The sequence below is a fragment of the Diadema antillarum genome, unplaced genomic scaffold (genome assembly GCF_040938485.1).
Source record: "Diadema antillarum isolate AM-2024a unplaced genomic scaffold, OU_Dant_1.0 scf00000063, whole genome shotgun sequence".
Classification (NCBI taxonomy): Eukaryota; Metazoa; Echinodermata; class Echinoidea; order Diadematoida; family Diadematidae; genus Diadema; species Diadema antillarum.
The window spans coordinates 3,340,054-3,363,041 of record NW_027270952.1 but is presented as its reverse complement, the minus strand read 5'-3'; the positions used below and the strand labels follow the sequence as shown (position 1 = coordinate 3,363,041).

General features: G+C 37.9%; 1 protein-coding gene across 1 annotated transcript in view; it reads right to left on the bottom strand.

The window, feature by feature from the left end:
• Positions 1-2,465: 2,465 nt before the first annotated feature.
• LOC139716266 (uncharacterized) overlaps positions 2,466-22,988 on the bottom strand; it is a 36,819-nt gene continuing 16,296 nt past the window's right edge. The window contains exon 6 of the mRNA XM_071627834.1: positions 2,466-2,605. Coding sequence (XP_071483935.1) covers positions 2,466-2,605 — 140 coding nt within the window. The remainder of the gene's footprint in view (positions 2,606-22,988) is intronic.

The window sequence follows — 22,988 nt, the reverse complement described above, 5'->3', positions numbered from 1 at the left end:
CATCGGTATTCCCGCACACATTAGAGTAAAATCAGTTGATGTCTGATGAATATTTGTATGACTGAAGTTAGAAATCTAGTCAACGAAATAAAGCTTAGATAGAACAATTCAACATAGATAACGATACTCAATGAAGACATCGATTCACATTACCTATTTCGCAGTTCTCCCCTGTCCACCCTGCTGAGCAGTTGCATGAAAATCCGTTTATTAGATCATTACAGGTACCACCATTCAGACACGGGTTCGAGGCACATTCGTCAATTTCTGCGGTAAGAGTTTGGAGTATCGAGCTTGCATCACAGAGTATTGTCGCAGGATGATTATGCAATTAACTACGATTTTCTGATGTCCAATTGTGATGTTTCGTGAACTTCAGATTGAAAAGTACAAACTCTGACATAAGCTGCGATGGCCTGGACTTTTACTTGGTATAATAACAGGAACGCTGGTTGATGTGTAGTTAGAACAAGTCTACTGACAAGAGAATTTCCAAAATGAAACACCGTGAGTAGTCGTGGCTCTTGATGCATATCAAATTTTATGCTTAACTCATATGAATGACGTTAGATGTTTGGTAAGAATGGGAGATATGAAAAAAAGAAATGAAGCAAATCCCGGCTGTATGCACGATTAAATGTTAACGTAGTAAATAGGTGTTTACTACTTATTATCAAGTCTTTACATCGCTACATGTACTTTCCAATATATAATTGATATCTGCTCTTTATGATATCGGTACAGAAACATTCAATCTGAGTTACTGGAAATAATTATGTGTAACAACGGTAGCTGCCGCCACGTACAAGAATACAATTTAGTTGTTCACTAAGAAATAGATTTTTTTTCGTTTACCAGTATGTGTAATTCTGTGTTTACATATATACGTGCTAGTAAAACCAAGCGAACAAAATGGTATACCACCATGACGTTTCATCAAAATTGGGAATTATTTTTTGCAAAGTCATGGAATTTAAAGTTCAAATGTGTTCGCCCGATTGTAAGGTTGGTCTCAACGAGTGACTTAAATATTAGAAAAGGCGATGTTTTCACCTCAAACTGTTCAACTGTTTGGTTTGTGTTTTATTTACACAAATATGTTCTAGCGTTTCCATGTTTGATTTCCCACAAATCAATTACTGCGAACCCCTCTGGCCTTGAAGTCATTGTCGCAAGGTAGTTACAAGATTATGATAATTTGATACGAATTTTTACATCCAAAGAGAAAATTCAATGAAGATTAATGTATGGATGAATGACAGATTTGTGAGATAATTAATCATCATTTCTTCCATTATGGTTGATTCTTGGATTATATAGTTTTAGGATTAGGAGTCTGAAGTGAGCTATAATACTTTATAACTTCCTGTTAATGATTCCGTTTTAATCATTCCTTCTTAGTCTTGTAAATCTGATTTGAGTCAAAATATCAAAGTCAACTAGAAAATGGTAAGGAAATATGATCAAGTTCATTTATCCATGACAATAGTACAGCTTGATGGGTTCATCTGCTCAAGGACTACAGGTGACGCATTGATACCAAATAGCAAAGTGTGAAAACTGCACATTTTCTAAATGCCTGTTAAAGCGAGAAATCATTCAGATATCATTGGTTACATTTGGACAGCAAATGGTTGACTAATGCTTGATGAACATATCAATTCACATTACCTGTTCCACAGTACGCTCCTGTCCATCCTGCAGTGCAGTTGCATGAAAATCCGTTTACTAGGTCATAACAGGTACCACCATTCAGACACGGGTTCGAGAGACATTCGTTCAGGTCTTAGGAGAGAGGGAAAAAATAAAACATACGGATTTAAATTCTACTTGTACATGACTATAGAATCCGTTAATAAAATCTATACGCGATATTTGAAATGTCAGAATTCTTAATTTCGTACTGATCTCTTTTTTCCACTTGACAGTAAAATAGAGTATAATAAAGTAAAACTAGTTGATGTGTGATGATTTGTATGACTGAAGTTAGAAATCTCGTCACTGAAATAAAGCTTAGATAGAGCGATGCAACACAGATAACGATGAAGACAATTCACATTACCTATTTCACAGTACTCCCCTGTCCACCCTGCTGAGCAGTTGCATGAAAATCCGTTAATTAGATCATAACAGGTACCACCATTCAGACACGGGTTCGAGGCACATTCGTTCAGGTCTGAGGGCAGAGAGAGAGAGAGAGAACCAAAGCATAAGGATTTAGATTTTGATCTGATGTTTTCTCATTTTGAATGGTTATAGAATGCGCTAATGAAATCTCTGCAATATTCACATCTGAAATGTAAGAATTCGTGCAGATCTGTTTCGAGTACTTGATAGTCATCGGTATTCCCGCACACATTAGAGTAAAATCAGTTGATGTCTGATGAATATTTGTATGACTGAAGTTAGAAATCTAGTCAACGAAATACAGCTTAGATAGAACAATTCAACATAGATAACGATACTCAATGAAGACATCGATTCACATTACCTATTTCGCAGTTCTCCCCTGTCCACCCTGCTGAGCAGTTGCATGAAAATCCGTTTATTAGATCATTACAGGTACCACCATTCAGACACGGGTTCGAGGCACATTCGTCAATTTCTGCGGTAAGAGTTTGGAGTATCGAGCTTGCATCACAGAGTATTGTCGCAGGATGATTATGCAATTAACTACGATTTCTGATGTCCAATTGTGATGTTTCGTGAACTTCAGATTGAAAAGTACAAACTCTGACATAAGCTGCGATGGTCTGGACTTTTACTTGGCATAATAACAGGAACGCTGGTTGATGTGTAGTTAGAACAAGTATACTGACAAGAGAATTTCCAAAATGAAACACCGTGAGTAGTCGTGGCTCTTGATGCATATCAAATTTTATGCTTAACTCATATGAATGACGTTTGATGTTTGGTAAGAATGAGAGATATGAAAAAAAACTGAAGCAAATCCCGGCTGTATGTACGATTAAATGTTAACGTAGTAAATAGGTGTTTACTACTTATTATCAAGTCTTTACATCGCTACATTTACTTTTCCAATATATAATTGATATCTATTCTTTATGATATCGGTACAGAAACATTCAATCTGGAGTTACTGGAAATAATTATGTGTAACAACGGTAGCTGCCGCCACGTACAAGAATACAATTTAGTTGTTCACTAAGAAATAGATTTTGTTGTTTACCAATATGTGTAATTCTGTGTTTACATATATACGTGCTAGTAAAACCAAGCGAACAAAATGGTATACCACCATGACGTTTCATCAAAATTGGGAATTATTTTTTGCAAAGTCATGGAATTTAAAGTTCAAATGTGTTCGCCCGATTGGAAGGTTGGTCTCAACGAGTGACTTAAATATTAGAAAAGGCGATGTTTTCACCTCAAACTGTTCAACTGTTTGGTTTGTGTTTTATTTACACAATTGTGTTCTAGCGTTTCCATGTTTGATTTCCCACAAATCAATTACTGCGAACCCTTCTGGCCTTGAAGTCATTGTCGCAAGGTAGTTACAAGATTATGATAATTTGATACAAATTTTACATCCAAAGAGAAAATTCAATGAAGATTAATGTATGGATGAATGACAGATTTGTGAGGTAATTAATCATCATTTCTTCCATTATGGTTGATGCTTGGATTATTTACTTTTAGGATTAGGAGTCTGAAGTGAGCTATAATACTGTATAACTTTCTGTTAATGGTTCGATTCCGATCATTCCTTGTTAGTCCTGTAAATCTGATTTGAGTCAAATTATCAAAGTCAACTAGAAAATGGTAAGGAAATATGTTCAAGTTCATTTATCCATGACAATATCGTGCAGCTTGATGGGCTCATCTGCTGAAGGACTAAAGATGACGCATTGATACCAAAGAGCAAAGCTTGAAAACTGCACATTTTCTCTCACAAATCTCTCACTGAAATAAAGCTTAGATAGAGCAATGGAACACAGATAACGATGAAGACATTGATTCACATTACCTATTTCACAGTACTCCCCTGTCCACCCTGCTGAGCAGTTGCATGAAAATCCGTTAATTATATCATTACAGGTACCACCATTCAAACACGGGTTCGGGGCACATTCGTCAATTTTTGCGGTGAGAGTTTGGAGTACCGAGTTTGTATCACAGACTACTGTCGCAGGATGATGCATTTAACTACCATTTTCCAATGTCCAGTTGTGATATGTCGTGAAATTCAGATTGAAAATGACAAAATCTGACATATAAGCTGCGATGGCCTGGACTTTTACTTGGTATAATAACAGGAACGCTGGTTGATGTGTAGTTAAAACAAGTACTGACAAGAGAATTTCCAAAATGAAACAAAGTGAGTAGTCGTGGATCTTTAATGCAAACCAAACTTTGTGCTTAATTTAAATCATATGAATGACGTTTGATGTTTGGTAAGAATGAGTGATGTCCTTAAATGAAGCAAAACCCGGCCGTTACAATCAGACGGTGATCCGGATCACTCTCGAAATTTTATTGTCTGTTCTTATTAGGCCCTATAAGTTTTTCATGAAAATTTCGTTTAAATCCGTTCGTATTTTTAAAAGTTATTTTACAAACAGACGTACAATATAGGTCATAAACAAACAAAAAACGCCTGAAAATCATAACAGCCTTGCCTGACATGGCACGTCTAGTTCGGGCAGCGCTATCTCATGAATACAAAGATGTAGATGGAAAGGAAACTTGAGTGTTTTATGAACCCATCTGTAGAAGATACCTCTTCCATACCTATGTCCTGTTAAACCTATTGGGCAGTCACATGAGATCTCTAATCTTATCAGTGCATTTCCCGTCGTTTAGACATGGCCCTGATAGACATTCGTCACTGTCTAAAATAAAGCAAAATAAAGAATAAGTTACAGCATATTTCAAAATCCTAATCGTTTCCACTAGCAATGTGGTAGACACTAAAAATGTAACTTATTATCACTAAACTCTCATCGCAAACACAGAAACTAGGAATATTTGGTCGTTAGCGCAGGTTGCAAAACCTGTAAATGGAAAATATGATATTCAAATAGAAAGACGATTACATATGATACGCATATACATATATGTAAATGTATACTGTTTTTATGCATGCATAATATACGTCTTGTGTGTGTGTGTGTGTGTGTGTGTGTGTGTGTGTGTGTGTGCGTGTGTATTAAAGCAAAATAACAAAATAAAAGAGTGTCCTACATAGTGAAACTTCAGTTTGAACATTAAAAAATCGCATCACGCATTTAACTCTGGCTTCACAGCTGTATAATTATATATTTTTTCCAATTCAATTCAAATGAATTTATTAGGAATTTTCTGCATTGGATATATATTACAAATGATATACAGTCATTCTTTTTATTTTCAAGACAATAAATCATACAGTGTGTACATCCAAACATAACTGAGATATACGTGTACAGATTGAAGTAAAGAGTAAGAAAACACGTCAATTGGGCACCACTCGGGATATAGTGAATCAAATGATCAGACTGAATTATGGCACATGTAAAGTATTGAGAGTTTAAATGCAGAAGACTGTGGTCAAATAAGCATATAGCTTGAAGATACAAAAGCCTTATAAGAGAGGGGGAAATGGGCAAAACACACATCATGATTTCTTATCGAAAACAGAAGAAAAGAAAAAAACAGAGTCATTCTGGCATCACTATATGTACAAAGAATGAGGTGAGTGAGGTGAGTGCTGGTGCAAGTGAATGAGCCCAGCAGTCGCGCGGTACGAGGTATGTTTATTGAATGATTTGGTGTAAAGAGACTGGGGGAGGTACCAAAACATTAAGATTGAACTTTTTTTTTTTTGGTTACAATAGTCAGATATCAGCTAATCCCCATAATTCGATATAATGTGCTTTTTCATGTTTACTTTAATAAAAAGAAAGTGATGTACATGCTTTCATTCGTTCGGGCAGGGAATTCCATATGTCCGGTCCATGGTGTCGAATAGAACTACGGGCGACAAGTAGCATCGGGTTATTTACTAGTAAATGAATGTCAGTGTAATGACGAGTGGGATAGGAGCGTATTTTACTTTTTGAGATGAACGTACTATGGAAGAACGGTAGTAAATTGTTGAATGTATTTGAGTATAAAAATAGCGGTCTGATAAACATGAAAATTATTTGCTTCTAATTTTTTCAGTTGCTTAGATAGAGGATTGGTACGGGGTAAATAAGGTGAATGTGTACAAATTTGGACGGCTTTTTTCTGCAAATGAAATAACAAATCAATTTTGTATTCATCACAGTTGCCCCATACAATATCACAATAATTGATATGCAGTAAAATAGAAGAATTTTACAAAATTTAAAGAACGTTCTTTGTCAAAATTGGTTTCAACTTATAAAGTATACCAATCGCTTTTGAAATCGAAGTACATATTTTCTTGAATATGTTGATTCCAAGTCAAAATTGAATCCAGAGTAACGCCTAGGAACTTGGTGGATTTGTTTTCATAAATAAGTACACTATCAATAAAAATATCTACTTTGTGATTGGTACGGGATTTAGGGCTCTTAAAATGCATATAACAGGTCTTATCAACATTCAATGACAACTTATTGCACTTAAACCACAATATAGGTCTACATATGTGTATTATATATACTAGGTGTTTCAAAAAACATTTCCCACTTTTGATTCTTAATAATTCAAACACTATATATCAGATAACACTGTCATTGATATGAGTGATAGCTGAATAGTGTACAATTTGGTTGAAGGTGGTTTAAATATGAAAGCATAAATAAGTTTCATGAAATCCATGATTAATTTTACAGTTAGGTTCTAGACTTTGCTCTATTTTCAACCCTCTGTACAAAATTTCACTTTGCACAGGGGTCAATGGGTGTGTATGGGAGTGTGTGGTTAACACCCTGACAATGGTCCTGAACAATGGCCAGGGTTTGAATGCTTCATTATTCATTCATGAGAAATTCCACTATCACAGCTAGTCTTTATTCAGCCTCTGGCAGTATCTGTGTAAAGTCAAACGCCTGTTGATACTGTCGTTGAGTCGCGTCAGTGCTCTCCCTACTTCTGAAAAACAAAATTACAATGAATACCTTCTGTTCTGTCGTAAACGTGGTGACAGGAAGTAAAGAAAATCAATTAGAGTATACACTTGTGTATATGGAGCCTTAAACAAATCTACTCTGAAACAAATCGCCCCAATGATAAATGCTGCTGAACTCTTGACCAAAAATGGATCTCTTTTTATCGAAAAAGCGAAAAATTTGTCAGACTATTTAATTAGTAGACAGTTGTATTAAAATGAGGAACTTTAGATCATTTATGCTTATTTATATCCCAAATTTAGTGATATGTCAGAAGAAAAATTTGAAAATGATTGCCAGCTGGAATGAAATGTGGTGTTTGCAAGCACTTTACCGTGAATGAATTCAGACTAGCAGTGCCCAGGGCAATCCACATGAATTATTGATTAAGCATTCATGTGCCAGGAAGCGCCAGACTGATGCCTAGTCAACAGGTGGTTCAGGCATGTCCATTGTTCAGGGCCATTGTCAGCACACACTCACATACACATCATTGGTTCCTGTGCGAAGTTCAATTTTTGTACAGAGGGTTAAGATTTGACCAAAATCTGAAACCTTACTTCAAAATCAATCTTAGATTTAATGAAACTGATTTATGCTTTCACGTGCAAATCACCTTCAACCAAATTGTACACTATCCAGCTATTACTCATATCAATGACAGTTTTATCGAATGAAAAGTTTTTGAAATATTTATGATCAAAAGTGGGAAATGTTTTTTAAAACACCTAGTATATATACTTATACATATATAAAATGTTTCAAATGTCTATATGTATATAAAAAGTAACAGTTGTCACTTGGAAGGAAATGGGAGTTATTCAACAGTATCAGTATACAGCCAGCTGTCTCGTAGAATCCCGCATTGCATACATACCGGAGGACTCCGCTTCTGGTTGCACAAGCGCACACTGAATTTGGGCTACATGTCGAGGGGCAAGCATCATCATTAACTTGCCAGTAGTCGTCATCTCTCCCATCTGATGGGAGTACAGAGGAGGCGAGTGTATTCCAATCAATTCAGGTATTTACTAGTCATTGAAGATTATATTCAAGCTATAATGGTCTGGGTAAGAGTTTGCATACTACAAAGAATTGTAAATCCCGTTATAACGAGCTCGCCTACAACGAGGTACAACTTTTAACAAGGTGAATTCGGCGGGCCCGTTCTCCATTTTTATTTTAGCTGGTCTCCCTTAAACTTCGTTAACAATGTGGTAAAAGAGGTAGTCCCATCCCCCTCGTTTTATCGGGGGTTTCCTGTAATATAGTCGGGACACAAGTTACTCTGAACGTTTAGACTTGATGTGAACCTCTATGGTAACCTGTAACATGAAAATAGAAACAAAGGAAAATTATAGGATTCGCTCCATAATGGAAGTAAGTAAAACAAGCATGATAAATTACAGTGAATGCGAGTTGCAACATTTTGCTTTCTCCACTCCCCCCCCCCTCCCTCCCAAAAAAAAAAGGGGTGGAAACGGGCACAGAAACAAACCAGACATACCTAAGAAATCATTTAATACCTTTCTCTACCCGTTTTCTCTCATTTTATTTCAGGGACATCAACGTTGTCATGGCAGTGTATCTCTTTCTTTCAATTTCTCTTTTTTTTTTTCTCCAGAAAGATTTGGATTCAAATAGTTTTTAGGCAAAAATTTAGTTCCCTCCATTACAAAGAGAGGGACACACTGCTTCGATGGACTTAAAGAGAAATTCTGGACCAATCAGTTTGTTAGTCTGAAAAAGAAAGAGTTACGTGTTACATGCACAGCATTGGAAATTTAATCGAAATTGGATTAAATGTATTGAAGTAACGAAATTTAAAAGATTCACTAATTTTTGCGAGACACTTCCCGAACAGTTGATATGAATATGTAAACGAATGAGGTGATGTCATAAACTCACAAAATTTTCAATTTTCCATGCACTAACAAAAGAAATGAATTTGATTCTGTAATAAAAATGTAAAAAGAAAAACACAGAAAAACAATCGTGTGAATCTTTAATGAAAACTTGTGCTAGACTGCGGCATAATTGCGCTTGAAAAAAAAAGGATACTGGAAATTTTGCAATTGCATATATTACTACTACATATGGTAAGTGTGAGGTGATGGCACAAGTCACTATATGCATAATTGCTATCAACTGTTCAAGAACTACTTTGTGAAAATTAGCGAAACTTCATAATTTCGTAACTCCTCTAATTCTAAACCAAGTTTCATGTAACTTTCATTGTTATGGTTGAACAATGTTACTTTTTCATTTCAGACTAACTTTTATCTGGTTTAGCATGCCCCTTTAACTTCATTTCAATCAAGTAATCACTCTTTTGCTCGGGATAAACACAAAAAGGAGTTGATTCATTTTGCCGTTGTGCAGTCTCTCCCAGGTCTCTGCATTAAAAAAAAATCTAGACAAAAGAGCTGAAAGATGCTAAATAAACTTTCTTCTCCACATGTCATTGATTTTGAGCTTAAATGATATGTCTTAGGCTATGATGGGGGTCATAATGATATAAAAAGCGTTTTGTAATGTTCCTTAATTCATCGACGTTTCTATGATTTTATCCAAGTAATTTGCCCTGCTGTGAATATTGACATGACACGATTCTGAAACAATTTGCAGTTATCATGGTTATTTGGCTTAGGACAAGGTCGGACGAGCTTTCTTGTCATAGAAGAAAAATTATGTCTGGTTTTCTAAGGTTGGCCACAACATTACAGAATACAAAACCTATCTATTATGTCCGTGGGAAGGTGTAATTACCTGACTTGATCACATCAGCGAAGCTCGACACATTTCCGAACTGGTCTAAATAAAAGATGTGTTCGATAGAGGACCCGATGCCCTCCAATTCTGTCACGTCTACGCCTGATCCTAGCCCAATGGAAAATATGATTACACCTCTGTTCCTCAATTCACAGGCCGTGTATAATGGAGATCCACCACGGAATGAAGATTCGGCAGTCAACAAGATAATAATCCTGAGAGTTTTAGAACAAGGGGGGGGGATAAAAGACAATTCAAATGGTCGAAATGTTCTCATACGAGGCAGTTCACTGAATACCTTAGATATAGATGAGGGACAAATCCAAAATTAGATTGAAAATCTGAATGTGGTAGATTTAGAAGTCAAATCTAACTTTCGAGTTTAATTTTGAATTTGTCCCTAACCACAATCTCATAGATTGATTTCCAATCTAAGGAGTTTAGAGAGAGGGAGGTGTATGTATACAGATCCAGCATCGTTGAGAGGAATTGCTTCTTTATCTCAAAAGCGTTCCTGAAAAGTTATGCAAACTAATCTGCAGTCATTAAGTCTGACCATTGATTTAAATTAGGCCTATCATGCCTCACAGAATAGTTACCTGAAAGTTAAATCACAAAAAAAAATTGTATATTTCAAAACTGTGATCAAATTAAAGAAAATAAACACTGTCTTCTTCCAAGAAATTAATTAAGGCAAATTGAAGTAACATAGGGAATTTTCATCTCCTCTTTGGAAAAAGAAAGGCACAAAAATTCCAGTCAAACTTGAATAATGACGCTGAAGATGGGTCGTCGTTTATCGTCGTTTATCGTCTTTATCAGATTGTGCACCATTTCGATAATTGCTGTAGGTTTAAGTTATGATGGGTTTATCGCTAGAAAGCATAGAAAATAGCCAATCATAGAACTTCTTACAAGCTGGACACAAACACTAAAAGCGAAAAACACACCAAAATTAGACCCAAACAAACACACTCCGAAACACAGACAGACAGAGTCTTCATCAGGAATTCATCAGACAAGGACCGCAGTCTACAGGAATGTTGTTTTCCTTTCTCCCTATAAAAAGTTTTTAATGTATGTCACAATTACAAATGCAACAACACCGCTTTCAACTTTGCTTTCGACATATTTTGTACAAATGCCGTCCTGTGATGAATGTAATGAAGATATTGTAGTGGAACATTTTCATTCTTTGGACTACCAGGGAAAAGCAGTTGTGAAGTGTACATTAACTTTCAGTTCATTCGCCGATGAACATAAATAAGCCTTTTCCCACCCGTGAGCACACAATACATTAATTAACACATGGAAAACACCTGATATGAACTTTGAACGCCGTAAGTTACATCTAAACTTTCATGACATTTCGTTCGTGTGTTCGTCATTTCATGGACCTAATACACATGGACACTCATTGTATCGTTAATTAATTCATGCACCTGCCTGTACATCTCAAAAGCGCCGCAAAGACATTTTTAGCGTGCTTCACTGCTTTGTTCCCATGATCGTCACCGCCAGCAAGCCGGGAGAAGAACAAGACGGTTTTTTGAGAAATGGGAAGAGGGTTCTATTGGTGCTTTTATCAACTCTTTTTCTAGGCAGAAACAGGTTTTACAAACAGCTTTCAAGGAATTTTTACGAGTTGATAAACGCAAAACTGTTTTGAAAACTCTTTCGGAAAGCCTTTTCGAAAGCCGCAAATTTGTGGCTTTCCAAACAGGTTTCCTAAACAGGTTTTCAGAAACCTGTTTGTAAAAGCCTTTTGAAGTTGATAAACGCAAAGCTTTGTAGTATTGTACTGCAGTTACGAACAATGCACGCCTTATATGACCTCTTCTCCTCGGGTCGAATTGCGCAATGCAGCTGTGCAGTGACAGGCCAGTTATCGTGTTAGCGAAGAGTTGATAAACGCAACTATTTTGGAAGCCGTTTCTAAAGGGCTTTGGAAACGGCTTTCGAAAGCCGTTTCAAACAGGAGAAAGTTGATAAACGCAGCCTATGAGAAACAACTAATCACACTATTCCACCAAAAGTGTTCGAAAAAAAAACTGCTGAAAACACAAGTTCCTGTTTGTTTTATGATTCCAAACTTTAATATAATATAGAAAAATACTTGCTCTTTCAGGAAATATGAAAAACTCAAGATTGATTAGGTTAACCCATTTCACCTATTTCCAGTCCTCACACAAAATCACTGTGTGCAACTTTTTGTTCGTTTTGTGGTGCACGGTCACATACAGAAGACAGTGCTCTTCTTTGTATAGCGGTTAGTCTCGATTCAGAAGTATAGGGATATAAAAACGAGACCAAATTCGTTAAAATTCATTTATTATGACTAAGCTACTCATTAGGAAATGCTATCATAGCTTGATAAGCATATCTATGCCCGACAAACAAAATGACACCAAAAGGTTTTGCCACCTCAGGTGGTACCAATATCTGGCCTGGCCCATGGACTAATACTCTAGTTTCTTCTTCTCTAACACCTCCCTGGTTTCAGTATGTTCATGCTAATCAGTAAGCCATTGCTTTATCACCTGGTAATTACAGAGAGTTAATCTCAAAGTTGAGTTTGTCGTACTAGGAGTAATTTTCGTATGCATTTATTGTTTATACAAGCCAATATTGGAATCGCCTTTCACCAAAATCAGCGAGTTCCCGAGTTTGGTAGGGATAACTGGCGGAAGAGCGTCTATCTTGCTGCACTCATGCGACGAAAGCGGGAGCTGGAGGAGGCTTAGACCCCGTTTACAGTGCGAGCCCAGCCTCAATTATTATTATTATTATTATTATTATTATTATTATTATTATTATTATTATCATTATTACTATTATTATTATTATTATTTATTCGGCTTTCATTCACAAAATTAATATCATAATACATATTTCGAAATCAGAACATACACTGGAGTGGTAAGGGTGCACCAGGTTGGGCAGCCCGGGTCTGGAATGAGCCAACTAAATGACTTGGGCCCTCAGGCCATCCTCCCCAGCCCACCTGGTGCATCCAAAACAGTCTGTTTACAATATACAAAAAAATACAAATTTCATTAAAAGGTATATATAAAAAGAAATTAAAAAAACACAACTGTTTCTTTATAAGTGTCGATTTAAGATATGTGTAACTACCAATCTTCCTTATTCACAAATATCAAATCATTTTCTACTTTAAAAAAATAAAAAGAAATTATACATTGCATATATGTATGTCAGCTCTTAAATGGCTGCCGACATCAGAACCTCACTGTATATAAAAATGCATACAGTTAATGAACTATGTATGAATTTTAAATGTCCATGTTAACCATATTCCCTTACAACATTTCATTTTAACTTCATTATATTTAGACAATTGACAAAAGATAACTGCGAGAGAGAGAGGGAGAGAGAAAGAAACAGAGAAAGACAGAGAGAAGAAAATGAATTCATAAATAACTAAAACTATCACTCAATGAGAGTAACACCCCTACCCAACACCCATGGAGCCAGCTCAACCAGTAATAATCATCTGCATGCTTTCTCAACATGCTTTCTCATGCGGCTCAACATTGAACAAATGTACACTCTGCTCACTGATAATCACGTGTGCAATATCACAAATCAAATGCTCATAACCCGAGTAAGGTATTGGAATAAACAATGATTTTTGTTAAAGAATGTTGTTGCCATGGCAACACAATGTTTGACATGAAGAAAAAAATATGAGAAAAAAGATGAAGATGAAGTTTGCACAACTACATAACATATAACATAGCTGTCACATGTGCCAAAATTTAAATCAAATTACTCAAAACCTGAGGGAGTTAAATGAATTCACAATAATATGATTTTCATTCAAAATATGCTGTTAACATGGCAACACATTTTGCAACAATGACAAAAGATCAATTTTGTACAGGTAAATAATATAGTGGTAGCATGTGCCATATTTGAAATCAATTACTAAAAAATCATAAATATTAACTAATTTCATTTTTAATGATTTGTATTCAAAACATACCACTCAAAATACCCTTTCGAAAAAAAAAATACATACTTTAGATATATAATGTAGAACTATTATAGTCTAATCATAGGAAGAGACATGCGCTTTCAATCTTTGTTGCCAGTTTGGAAAGTTCACAAGCACAAAATCTGTGCGCAAGTCCGTGGGCAGCTGATCCCATAAAGTGGGAAAAAGGTGCATGGCTGTCTTTGAAAGTCTTTGTGTGCGAGCTTTCAGATGCTGGAAACGAACATCATATGGGCGTCGAGTAACAACTTTAATAGTAGACACGATGTCATCACACGATATGAGACGATACAAGGTTTTGGCGATGAAGCTTAATGGGAGGTATGTGCGGCGGGACTCCAATGTGGACCAGTTCAAGGTGCGTAAACGCTCAGGGTAAGGCATTTGTTGTCTACGCTGCTTCAGAATCATTCGGGTTGCACGGCGCTGGACGCCCTCAAGTCGGTCACACAAGTTACGATTGTAGGGAATCCATGCAGGTAAGCCATACTCCAAGATCGGCAGAACGAGCGATTTGTACAGGGCAAAACTGGCTGATGATGTAAGGCCGGAAGACATGGAATTAATCAAGCCCAGCAATCTATTGGCGCGAGAAATTATGTAATTAACATGACTTTCCCACGACAACCTATGATTGATCACCACACCAAGATATTTAACTTCAGAGGCAACATCGATTGGAACTCCCTGTATGAAATACGAAGGTAAGGCAACATTCATTTTCCTTGCTCCAGCGATTCGCATAACTTTTGTTTTCTTGACATTCATTTCCATACGGTTGCGGGTACACCAGCACGACACGTTATTCAGGTCAAGTTGCAGACCCTCGACATCCCTGGCAGATTGAATTGGTCGGTATAACACCGTATCATCGGCGAAGAGGGCAACTTTTGATGAAGCAATGGCAGGAAGATCATTGATGAACATGTTGAAAAAAAGAAATTGCGGGGCCGAGCCCCGTAATTTTATCCGTTTACACTGCCGGTCTCGGCCGCGCTTTTAATTCAAACCTTTCAATATCTTGTCGTGGTAGCGCTCTGCTTGTAAACAAACGCAATTTGGTATAGTCTGGTTTTCAGACAATTTGCCAACTGGATTCCGTTGGGGCAAAGTCCTTTGCCGAAGGAAAAATCCTTTGCAGGACAAAACTACCTGAAACTAAACTAGTTTTCGACGTTGAGGGGGTTAATATCCTGAGTAACGAAATAGTACGGGACGAGGGTTTGGAAGCCAGACTAAAATTGGCCGCGCATTTGGCCCAGTTTGCGTTTACACCGAGAAAAGGCCGTGCTCGGCCGCGGCTCGGCCGCGGCCGAGACCACCTCCCAAGCGAGGCCAAATGCGAGGCCAATTTTGGCCCCGCATTTGGCCTTTTGCGCGTTTACACTGAAGCGGGGTTGGGCCGAGCCGCGGCCGAGCCTCGCACTGTAAACGGGGTCTTACTGCATCAGTGACCGCCAACGGGCAGTGATGTCCATAGCAAAGCAGAGAGAGCGAGAGAGATAGAAAAGTCCTTATACAATCCCATGTATGGAAAATCAAGTAATGGCATTGAGTCTAATCAACTCCTTTTCTCGGCAGAAACAGGTTATCCAAACAGCTTTCAAGGAATTTTTACGAGTTGATAAACGCAAAGCTGTTTTAAAAGCCCTTTAGGAAAGTCTTTTACGAAAGGGTGCGTTTATCAACTCTCCTTTCTCGGCAGAAACAGGTTATCCAAACAGCTTTCAAGGAATTTTCACGAGTTGATAAACGCAAAGCCCTTTCGATAGCCCTTTCGATAGCCCTTTCCATAGCCCTTTCGAAAGCCCTTTCCATAGCCCTTTCAAAAGCCCTGTCCACTCCCTGTACTATTAATGTGCCGCTTGTTTTCGTCGGCTGCGTTTATCAACTTTCCACTGTTTAAACGGCTTTCGATAGCCCTTTCGATAGCCCTTACGAAAGCCCTTTCCATAGCCCTTTCGAGAGCCCTTTCCAAAGCCCTGACTGCCTGTACTATTAATGTGCCGCTTGTTTTCTAAGAAGGGACGGCGAAAAGCAATTACCATCATAAAGACATATCTTCCTTTGAGAGTGACGAGTCATGACACAATGGCACATGAATCAATTGTCTTCCTATCTGTGAGGCAGCTCCAGTTTAGCACATACCGGTACTTCAAATATTTCTGAGTGGCGGCATGAGACATGGGATCAAAGGGAATGAGACTGTTGTTACTCTATTTCTCAAACCTTGTTGGTGAAAGAAACACCTCCTTGTTCCAAGCATATGCGTGCATTACACACAGCTGTATGTATACACCTGTGTACACGTACTCGCGTGCACTTTACGTGTCACGCGTCTTTTCAGAAACCGGAAACGCATGGTTGCGTAACCGCAGTAGGGCGACCTAAAGGGCTTTCAAAACAACTTTGCGTTTACCAACTTCGAAAGGCTTTTACAAACAGGTTTCTGATAACCTGTTAAGGAAACCTGTTTGGATCGTCACAAATTTGGGGCTTTCGAAAAGGCTTTCCTAAAGGGCTTTCAAAACAGCTTTGCGTTTATCAACTCGTGAAAATTCCTTGAAAGCTGTTTGGATAACCTGTTTCTGCCGAGAAAGGAGAGTTGATAAACGCACCCTTTTGTAAAAGACTTTCCTAAAGGGCTTTCAAAACAGCTTTGCGTTTATCAGCTCGTAAAAATTCCTTGAAAGCTGTTTGGATAACCTGTTTCTGCCGAGAAAAGGAGTTGATAAACGCAGCCTTTGATGTAGTGATCGTCACCGACACCTTATTATGTGTATCTTAATGAGTACATTCAGGTGTCTTGACGATATCGATTGTGTGATCATGTATCGTCACTAACAAAAGAATCGTTTCCCTCATTTCAGTCTTGTTTCGCTGACGTGCCTTTCTTTTTTCAGACGGAAATGTCTTTGAATAAATGCAGATGATGAGGAGCAGCAAACCTGAGATCATTACAAATTTTGTGTCAAAAGATGGGTAATTGGTGATTCGCACATTTCGCACACGCATAAGACCTTGCCTAATGGCAAGATATATCTGTTCTCTACCATTACCGTCCCTTTTTGCTCTGGAATAAGCTGGAGAAAAGTGAAATATTGAGATCACAAATGACAATCATTCTGCCATAATGTTAGCTTTCTTTTAAAAACTGCCTGCTTCTCCAAAGCAAAATTGTTTGAGGTATGATTTCCTAACATACACCATAACTGCACATTACTTTACTTGATTTTTGTGAATTGTTTTCTTCTGCGCATATAGTTTTAGATTTCTCGAATCTCCTGTCCATACACTTCACTTTCAACTCCAATAACTTTGGAGAGAATAAATCTACTGCATTGAAAGTTGGTATTAATCATGTACAGAATGTGCTTATAAAGCATGGTCAATATCAGCTTAATCTGATAATCCCTTCATTGTTGTTGCTCCCGTGGTCAACATCCTGTTTTTTGTTCAATTCATCCCACAGCTATATAGCATAGATTGGTAAAGATTAAGCGCTTGAATACACCCTGTTCCCTGTACAGAGCCTTTTTTTCTCAGTTCACACTTTTCAGAGTGTGTCCATTCTTTCCAATATTTAGATAGGTTAGAAGTGTCCATTTGAATTGAGTTATCATTAATAAAGCTTAGAGTCTGCTCTTTCAGAATATAGTCTTTCCTAAAAGTCCATGTATGGCGACTTTTTGTTTGTTTTGTGATGCAGGGTCACGTATGTCCACAGGTGTTCTGTTGTAAACGCGGTGAGCTTAGTCTTTATTCAAAGCAGCGAAGGGAATATCCAAAGGTTATGGTGTCCACAGCGCTTAGTCTTTATTCAAGACGGTCGAGGGAATATCCAAAGCTTATGATACAGTGTATATCCCTTTATCTAAAAACAATAAAAAAGCAATTCCGGAGTTTGAGGTATTTTTCAATTATTCATCATTTTCCGATGAAAACGATACGGTGAAAACGCTAATGCCACGCCAATGTCGCTTTATTTCCATCCAACAATGAGAGATAATGCGAAAACAATGTACCGGTACACTACAATGATCTTCGGGACGACTTCCATTCGTACTTCCAGCTGGTGATGGAGTTGCGTGGCATCAGATCTCTTTCTTTCTTCTCTCCCCCTTCTTTTGTCTCTTTGACCTTCATTGTCCTGTCAATGTGTTCTTAATGTCTGCTACAATACTGCGTCTTTACATTATGTGACAATTGTTTCCGTGTCTGTGTGTGTGTGTGTGTTTTTTTTTTTTGTGGTTTTTGGGTGTTTTTTTTTTTGTTGCTTAACAACAATATTCTGGTAAACACTGCTAAAAAGAAAAACAAACCAATGTACCGTTATTATATCTAAAGTTCCTAATAAAAGGGATTATTTATACTGTATTTCTACTACCCTCTCAACAAATACATCAGTTTTAAACAAAAATCACTCTGTTCATTTACAATATTATTTATTATAATGTATTGTAGTGTACCGGTACATTTTTTTTTTTTGCATTATCTTTCATTGTTGGACGGGAATAAAGCGACATTGACGTGGTATTAGCGTTTTCGCCGTAGCGTTTTCACCGGAAAATGATAAATAATTGAAAAATACGGCAAAATCCACGAGGAATTGCTTTTTTGGGTTGTTGTTTTTAGATAAAGGGATATACATTGTATCATAAGGTTTGGCTATTCCCTTCGCCGTCTTGAATAAAGACTAAGCGCACCGCGTGACAGCTGTGGACATCATAACCCTTTGGATATTCCCTTCGCTGTCTTGAATAAAGACTAAGCGCACTGCGTTTACAACAGAACACCTGTGGACATACAGAAGACAGAGCTCTTCTTTGCATAGCGGTTAGTTTCGATTCAGAAGTATAGGGATATAAGAACGAGACCAAATTGGTTAAAAATTCATTTATTATGACTACGCTACTCATTTGGAAATGCTATCATAGCTTGCCGCTAAGGCGGGTTGGCCTTGTAATCACATGAATGTTTGAAATATTTATGATTATTTGATTTTGCGATTTCTACGGCACTACACACACACACACACGGTGTGAGACGCCTCAAAACAAATTAAGAACAAGTCAATATTTCTGAACTCATTGCGCAGTTAGCTCCAATCCATCGGTGACAGAGATACCCGTTTAGGAGATCAATACGGGTAGGAGATCAGTACGGGTAGTATTATTTGTAAGCACGGGTTTGACTAACATTCGTACATTTCTCTAAGATACAAAGAGGAAAAGCAACAGAAAATTGCATAACGCGGTCGAATGTATGCATTCATGAGACAGACACTGGGCCTATTGTGTTGTGTGTCAAAAGAAAGAAGGGAAGGAATATTTCAGTAATTGCGCCATTAGTGTATGACGCATACACACGCACCCAATTAATTATATATGCAAAATTCAAAGTTCACCTGTCAAAATAAATCAAGCAATTGAAAATCTAGTTAAATGTTTATCTGTCGGTTTCCACAATGTTCCTTGGAGACATTATACGAACGAAAATGCAAGTACTCAACCTAAAAGCATATCCATAGTTTTTACAGCAGTGAATTTGGCGTAAACCTGTAAATTGAAATAGAAATATTTCTCAAACGAGTGCTCAATTTAATTCATTGACTTTACACAAGCATGAAAGAAAGCCTACTATGACTGCAACTTTTTTCTCTTGCTCACTATCATTCCAACAGTGATGATTGTGAATCATTTATGACGCAATGAGTGTTTGGAAAAAGGAACATGGATACCACAACTCATTGTGCATCAACAGTCTCGGGACGCCACTATGGTATAGACGAACAGCAGTATCCTTGTCGACATACCCGAATGGGCAATCTCTCCGTATTGATGGCTATTTGTATTTGTTCTCTTTTTAATGTAGGCTTTACTGTCTCTACATGCATTATATCTGAAGATTTTTTGGCTTTTTGTTTTGTTTTGCTTTTGCTTTTTTTAGTCTGCTGTATGTACAACTCTGCTTTTTAATGCTTGAATACGGAAATAAATGAATACAAAATGAATACAAATACAAACATAAGGCCTAAATGGTATTTTGTGAGGGCTTTGAGTTCTGGAATATTAAATACGACGAATGTTTAGTGACCTGTTTGTTTAATTAAGATATTCACGAATGTCCATCGGGTCTTATGTCTACCTCAATTTGCCATTTATAAGACACTTTGTTTGCATCACCATATTTCTAGTCAATCTATATATCATAATTTACACGATGTTACGAATTTGCCCATGTAATCACTTCAGAATGCGGTTTTACGTGTCATGATCATGTGGATGCGATCACACGTGCGCGATCGCGGATGTTTGTAAACACCGCCGGTTATGTAATCTTCATGTTGAGTTATTCGTTCTAACCGAAACCCCACACATTTCGCCCAGGTTGAGTTTAATGTCGTGAATATATTAAGCTAGGCGTGCCTGATGGGATTTTCCATGTATGTGAGAATACTCGTATTAACAAATCCATTGCTCGCGTCAATCGACAATCGAACTCCGGTTAGAGAGGACCGTTATCACTTTCTCGGCGTTCCCGTCCACAATCTTGGGAGGAGTTGCTTTCCCTTAGACAAGTACCCTGCTAACTGAGTTTAAGTGCTAAGAGGCGAGATAAACCAGGACATGCCTACCTGCCTCTAGCCCGTTTTCTTTCGACGACAACGGCAACAATAAGTTTTCGTCGATTTGGCCAGGCGAACCACCAGGCGGTCTGGAGCCAACGCCCACCTGTGATTGCTACACGGCAACTAGTTGGAGCCACGACGAGATCGATCCAGGGCGCCGAGACGCTGTGAATGGCGACGCGCACCCAGCGGCCAACGCCCTTCTGTCTGGCATAGCCATAGTCGCAGAGCTGCAAACTGTCCTGAGATAGCGTCGCCCGCTGATCCGACGACGTCCCCGTGTATCGACGCGTTCTCCACATGATAGCGCCTGACGTCGCCTCCCTGTCACGTCGCAGATGAGTTGGGCCCCGTCGCCAGGTATTACACAATCTGAACTTATGTTTTCTTAGTTGAAACGATCCCGTCTACCTTTCATTGTTATGGTCAATTTCGCTGTAATGTTTTAAACAAGAATTTTGTTATTCCGGTCGGAAACCGATTGTTAAGCAGTTTCTTAATAAAGATCCGGAAGATTTGTTCATTTCAATTCACTGAGACCGCCTTGCATTCATTTGTGTGAACTTGACCGTAACAACGAAAGTAACAAAACCTTAAATCTCAATCCAGTTATCACCATCAAGGCTAGCTGCATTTATCACAATGTTAATGACAAGTCAAAAAGAAGACGAATACGGATTTCAGTGACCCTTGATTAAGAGTTTGTTGTCCCCGCCGAACGAGTTCGAGCAGGGGACTATGAAACGGGCTCCGTACGTGTGTGTGTCCGTGCGTGTGTCCGTGTGTCCGTGTGTGTGTGCGTCCGTGTGTGATCAAAATGCTACAAAATGCTACTCCTTCGCCATTTCTAACCCGATTTGGATTCCGTTTGCTTTATGTGATGGCACTAGGTGAGGGCTTCAAAACTTCTACACAGAATTTTGACCTTTGACTTCTTTGACCTTTGACCTTGATTTTTGACCTATATTGTACATTTTGCTACAAAATGCTGCTCCTTCGCCATTTCTAACCCGATTTTGATTCCGTTTGCTTTATGTGATGGCACTAGATGAGGGCTTCAAAACTTCTACACAGAATTTTGACCTTTGACTTCTTTGACCTTTGACCTTGATTTTTGACCTATATTGTACATTGGCTACAAAATGCTACTCCTTCGCCATTTCTAACCCGATTTCGATTCCGTTTGCTTTATGTGATGGCACTAGGTGAGGGCTTCAAAACTTCTACACAGAATTTTGACCTTTGACTTCTTTGACCTTTGATCTTGATTTTTGACCTGTATTCTACATTTTGCTACAAAATGCTACTTCTGGCGGGGACATATATTACGCACCGCGTAATTTCTACTTTTCCTTGTTTGTATTACCTTCTCCACAGTTCTGCCCTGTCCATCCTGCCGAGCAGTTGCAGGAGAATCCAGTCAGCTGGTCATTACACGTTGCGCCGTTCAGACACGGATTCGAGGCGCATTCATTAATTTCTGCAGAGAAACGAGACAAAGCATTACTTCATGTAACATTGCTCTTGTGTCGATAACGAGTACATTTTGTATCATGAAAAGAGTCGTTTTTGGAAAATCATTTTTCCCTGCATTGTACGGAGGAAGAGCTAGGTTAACATTATTCTTCTTCACGGATGTAAATATCGAATTGTCTTCTCGGCCAGGATTTTTATTTTACTAGTTAGAGTCTAATCCGCGGAAAGTATGACTTTATTCATAAGACATAGCAGGACCCATTGGCAGTAAAGCCAGTGTGTAATACCTTGCCCAGAACTCTGATACTAGCCTTGAACCACTAACCGCTTTCATCCTCGCAGTTTCATTTATTATAGGTTCCGACAATGAGTTTTCATGTTTGTGTGTGTGTGTGTGTGTAAATCAATGTGTTACTAAAATTCAAAGCATAACATAAATTATTCTAATAAGGGCAAAATAAGATACTAATCGATGTGAGAACCGGCAAGTTCTTGATAGATATTCTGCAGTGCTGAAAAACCCATTTCCAATTAGATTTAGCATCTGCTTGGATGTTATGTGATCAAAATGTTTTTGTCTTTAAAATAATTGATGATTCTTTCAAGATTTCTACATTTTGATTCATTTGCAAGCATTGAACCGAATTGACTCGACTTGACTTAACTTTCTATATGAACTGTCTACTTTTATTCCCCCTCTCGATCCACCAGGTTATAGAGTAAATGGTATAATAATCCAATTATAAACTTTGAATTATGACCACTTCTAGAAAAAAAAGGAGTTATGTTACTGTAGACCTAATGTTGTAATTATTCAGGATTCTTTCCACAATTGCGCAAATTTTGTAATGTTCGTCTCCCTTTCTCTGACACGACACGTCAATATCGAGAAGCACATGGACACATACTTGATATCTTACGCAACTAACGGATATCATGGTATCAGAACATAGAACGTTGAGCATAAGAAACTCCTTTCCGAAAAAAAAGTTCATAATAATATTCTCAAGAC